At 27.2% G+C, this 4,396-nt stretch overlaps 1 protein-coding gene across 1 annotated transcript; it reads right to left on the reverse strand.

Annotated features, from left to right (window-relative positions):
• Positions 1 to 818: 818 nt before the first annotated feature.
• On the reverse strand, positions 819 to 2,468 carry LOC135928035 (uncharacterized). The gene is made up of 4 exons (XM_065464357.1): positions 2,307 to 2,468; positions 1,748 to 1,878; positions 1,517 to 1,682; positions 819 to 1,292 (listed from the first exon to the last, which is right to left on the reverse strand). The coding sequence occupies exons 1-4, from the start codon at positions 2,374 to 2,376 to the stop codon at positions 1,021 to 1,023; spliced, it is 639 nt and encodes a 212-aa protein (XP_065320429.1). The 5' UTR covers positions 2,377 to 2,468; the 3' UTR covers positions 819 to 1,020.
• Positions 2,469 to 4,396: the final 1,928 nt, after the last annotated feature.

The raw sequence follows: 4,396 nt of genomic DNA on the forward strand, positions 1-4,396 counted from the left end.
GATGGGAGATGATTGTCTAACCAGTTGATCGTTTGGGAAGATCTAAAGCCACCCATTGCACAGGCAGGTAAATATTTAGCTAGGCAGTTGGGGAAAATAACGTTTTTTCTAAAATAACTAATAGATTGGATAAGGTTTTCCATGACCGAAAGACTTACATCCATTATAGAACCTGACGTTGAAACAAAATCGCACATAAGGATCTTGCATGAATAAAAAAAACCTACATTAAAAGGATAAAGGATGGCACGGAAGCTCAGTTAATAAAACATACCGTCTATACTCTTATACCGTGGATGAAAATAAAAAAATTGCCCAGAAACATGTGAATCAATTAAAAGAAACATGATTAAATTACCCCCTGTTGATTTTTTTCCATTTAAGTCATAGTTGGGTAATGGCTAAATTTAGGCTAATTCGTCTCAATCGTCAAGGGCCTTCCAGAAAAAATCTATTAATACTAAGGCGCTTTAATTTATATTAGTTTCTTTCAAATTTGAACTGCTATCTTTTTAGAAAAAGTTCCGAGGCCAAAGTGATAGTTTTTCAGCGAAAATCTTGGTTAAGTCCATATTTTTTAGCCGGCTAAAAATTGGCATGGCTAAAAAATATAATAAATAACCAACTATAATTTTTATTTCTTTATTTAAAGCTTTATTAATTACATAGAGTGTCTTTTTTCCAAATACATTGTGTCCCTTTTCTCATTAACATGGATGAGCGGTCACGTTGTTTTTGAAAAAAATCACTGTGTGTTTGAAAAGGACATTATGTGACAAAAAAGCTATATATTAGTGTAATAATAATATGATGGATAATATAACTAGAGAAATAATTCATTTTATTATATAAACTATTTTAAAACAAATTAGACATAAAAAATGTCTGCCCTTTTATAAATCCAAAACATATTATAAAAAAATTCAAATATTATATATTAAAAATTAACATAATTATTATTAGTAATCATAAAAATACCTAATCATTATATCAAACAACATCATGGTTATGTAATATGGTTTAAATACATAAGTCAGTAAACCATGTTATATGAGTATTAAGAGGTGTTGATGCGATACTTTGTATATATGTTTCATTTAATGAGGTGCCAGCGGCATAAATAAATATTTCATAACCTTGAGATTTCATTTTATTGGCCATAGGAACGGGATTTCCTTGAGTTGGGTTTGTTACTAGCATAAAAACGATTTTGCTTGTATTATTTCGACCTGATTTTAATAGCATCTGATTGGCCTTAGCCAACGCGTTGTCCAGGTAAGAAACGCTGTTAACTTTATTCATTTGAATTATAGTTGTAAGCGGATATAATAATGATTAATAAGGCATATAATTTATATAAGTATTTAATATTGAACAAATAATTATGCTGTGCTGAACTGTATTCTATCTATGAATTTCTTTATTAATTTAAAAAGATTTAATATTAAATTATATTATAAAAATTATTTAGAATTAAAATTCATTCCACTACTATATGTTATAAACTATCTGTTACCCATGTCCAAAGTGATATCTGGCATACCATTTAAAATAACATTATCATATGTATTCCCAGATCTCAACGGCAATTTGACAGTGGCATTAGAATGGTACCCGATGGTGCCTACAAGGGTTCTTTGCCCCCCAATAGGATTGGTATAGTTAAAAGTGGACAACATTATCTAATATTAATTAAATTAGAATTAGTGATAATAACATGTTTATTTTCTAAATATATATATCTAACCTCGAAAAAATATGTTGCACAATAATAGTTATTATAATCCAAATAGGCATCTTCGATTATCATAATCATATCCACCGCTTTCGAACGCGTTCTAAATAATTCATTAAAACTTGTTTCTGTTGGACCTGGTACTAGTATTAGATAATTTATAAAAAAATTAATATATATATCAATGACATATATAATACCTAGACTGACGATTCATTCATTAAAAGGTGTACATCAATGCAAATCAGCTGAGAGACGTCATCTTGGTTACACTAATCATTATTAAAATTTTAAACGAGAGCCTAATTTATTCCTATATCTGATGCAAACTTTATTAAAGAATTACCGGATCATCGAGATAATAAGGAAGCGAGTTATCAATTTAATAGTACTTTTAAACATGAGAATAATTAACTATATGTGTTACCAAAATGGCGGGTCCAGCTGATTTGCTTTTAATTTTAATGAATGAATGAATGAATCGTCAGTCTAGATATTATGTATGTCATTGATATATATAAATAAAAATCATAGTGTATAATATAAGCCAAAATTTAGTTGCAAAAATTACGAGATGCGCACAAAGGGGTAATGTTAATGATTAGGATCCAAAGATTGTTGAATATATTTTTAATTTTCATGAGTGCACCACTATTTTATTTACGGTATTTTATTTTTAATTCAGAATTTAAAAAATTAAAAATGGGGAAAAAAAACTTTTAATGCATTTTATAATAATTTATCAATTGTTTTTGAAATTTCGTTATTTAATTTATTTGTTTTATAAAACATTTTTTTTAAAAAAAATATATAATTTGGCCCTGATAAGTAATATTAAATTTCAAATCATTATATTAAAATTTTTACGATTAGCTTATCATTTAAACATGCTCAGAAAATGTTTTGCTCAAATAAAAAAAAATTTAAGTTTGTGAAAAATGTTGGTCGGCATAAATTAGTTAAATTCCCTGTCCGAGTAAGCCTAGTCTTTTTAAAATAAATTGATTTGTTATAAATACTTTGCAGTTTATCATTTCTCTATTTTTAAATCATTCTATCATAAATCATATCGAATTGTTCTGACAAGTCTAGATATGCTTACAAAAAAATATTATTTTTAACCTACAATAGTTACGCATCAGTGGTATTATTAAGATGGCTGGGCTCCAGCGTTATCAAAGGTACGAATCAACTGCATCATTGAAATCGAGGGTGGGGGGGGGGGTACTTATTCAACATAAATAGTCAATATTTCCACTATGTAATTAAATCAAGACATCAAGGGGGGGGCCTCGGTTTTTTATAGAAAAAAAAATTAAAACAAATATTGGCTTATAAATTTTAGAGTTTGAGCGCCGGCAAACTGTAAAATCTAGTGACGACCTATCGTGTTTAAAAGATTTGGCTAGGCAAGTATTTATTATATTTGATCCAATGACATATACAATACCTAGACTGACGATTCATTTATTAAAAAAATGCAAATCAGCTGGAGACGCCATCTTGGTTACACTTATCATTATTAAAATTTTAAACGAGAGCCTAATTTATTCCTGTATCTGATGCAAACTTTAGCAAATTATCAATTTAATAGTAGTTTTTTACGTGAGAATAATTACTATACTTGTTACCAAAATGGCGGGTCTAGCTGATACGACGCTTAAAAATGCATTTTAATGAATGAATCATCAGTCTAGGTTTTATATACGTCATAGATTTGATCAGACAATTTCATTGTTGTTTATTTTATCACGCAATAAGCTTATACATTTTTCTATTGGATTAATAGTTTCTCAAAAGTTTTAAAAAAAAGTAATCACAAAGAATTTTTACAAATATTTTTTTTATTTAACCTATAAATTATTCATTAGAAATATATATTAAATGTTTCTCAAAATATTTTGATTATAAATATGACACCTTTAAAATATGACATATTCAAAAAAATTTAAAATATTGATAATCTTCCAAAAAATTTTGAAAAAAAAACACCTTATTGAAACTAAGCTTTTTAGATTATTATAAAAATAATAATGTAGTTAAAGATGACCTTGATTATATTAATCTTATATGTTTATTTAATAATTAAATCTTAAGTTATACATATAAGTTATAAGCTTTATATTTATCGCTACTCATGAATTTGTCCCCTTTTGTTTTCTATAACATGCTAATTAGAGCAAAACTATAGCTGGAAAATATTAGAGAAAAAATGTTTTAAAATTCACATTTTTAGGCGTAGATTTTAATAATAATTATCTTTATAATTATGCTTAATGGCAATTTTAAATATATAATTGGGTTTAAATTATTTTCAATTCTATGAAACTAGCTTTAGGGCTCAGGTGAATTTTTTTTTTAAAATTTTTGAATGTCTAGGAACAATAAACGAGATAATTAATTAGAGATCTGCAAAAGTAGGCCCTAAACCCAGCCCAGATCCCGCTCCCTGGGTTGGTAGGAATTAAATTTTGAAATAAAATAGATGTATTTTAAATTTTTGCAAGAAACAAGGTGCCAATATTTTTATTTGTTTGTAGAAAGATTAAAAATACGATAATGTTTTGAGTAAAAATGTAAAACTAATGAAAAAAAAATTTCCATTTTAAATAAATAAAGGCTGGGCAGAAAAATAATGTTTTCGGCTAGGGCTTATCGGGA

The sequence above is a fragment of the Gordionus sp. m RMFG-2023 genome, chromosome 4 (genome assembly GCF_954871325.1).
Source record: "Gordionus sp. m RMFG-2023 chromosome 4, tfGorSpeb1-WG-v2, whole genome shotgun sequence".
NCBI lineage: Eukaryota > Metazoa > Nematomorpha > Gordioida > Chordodea > Parachordodidae > Gordionus > Gordionus sp. m RMFG-2023.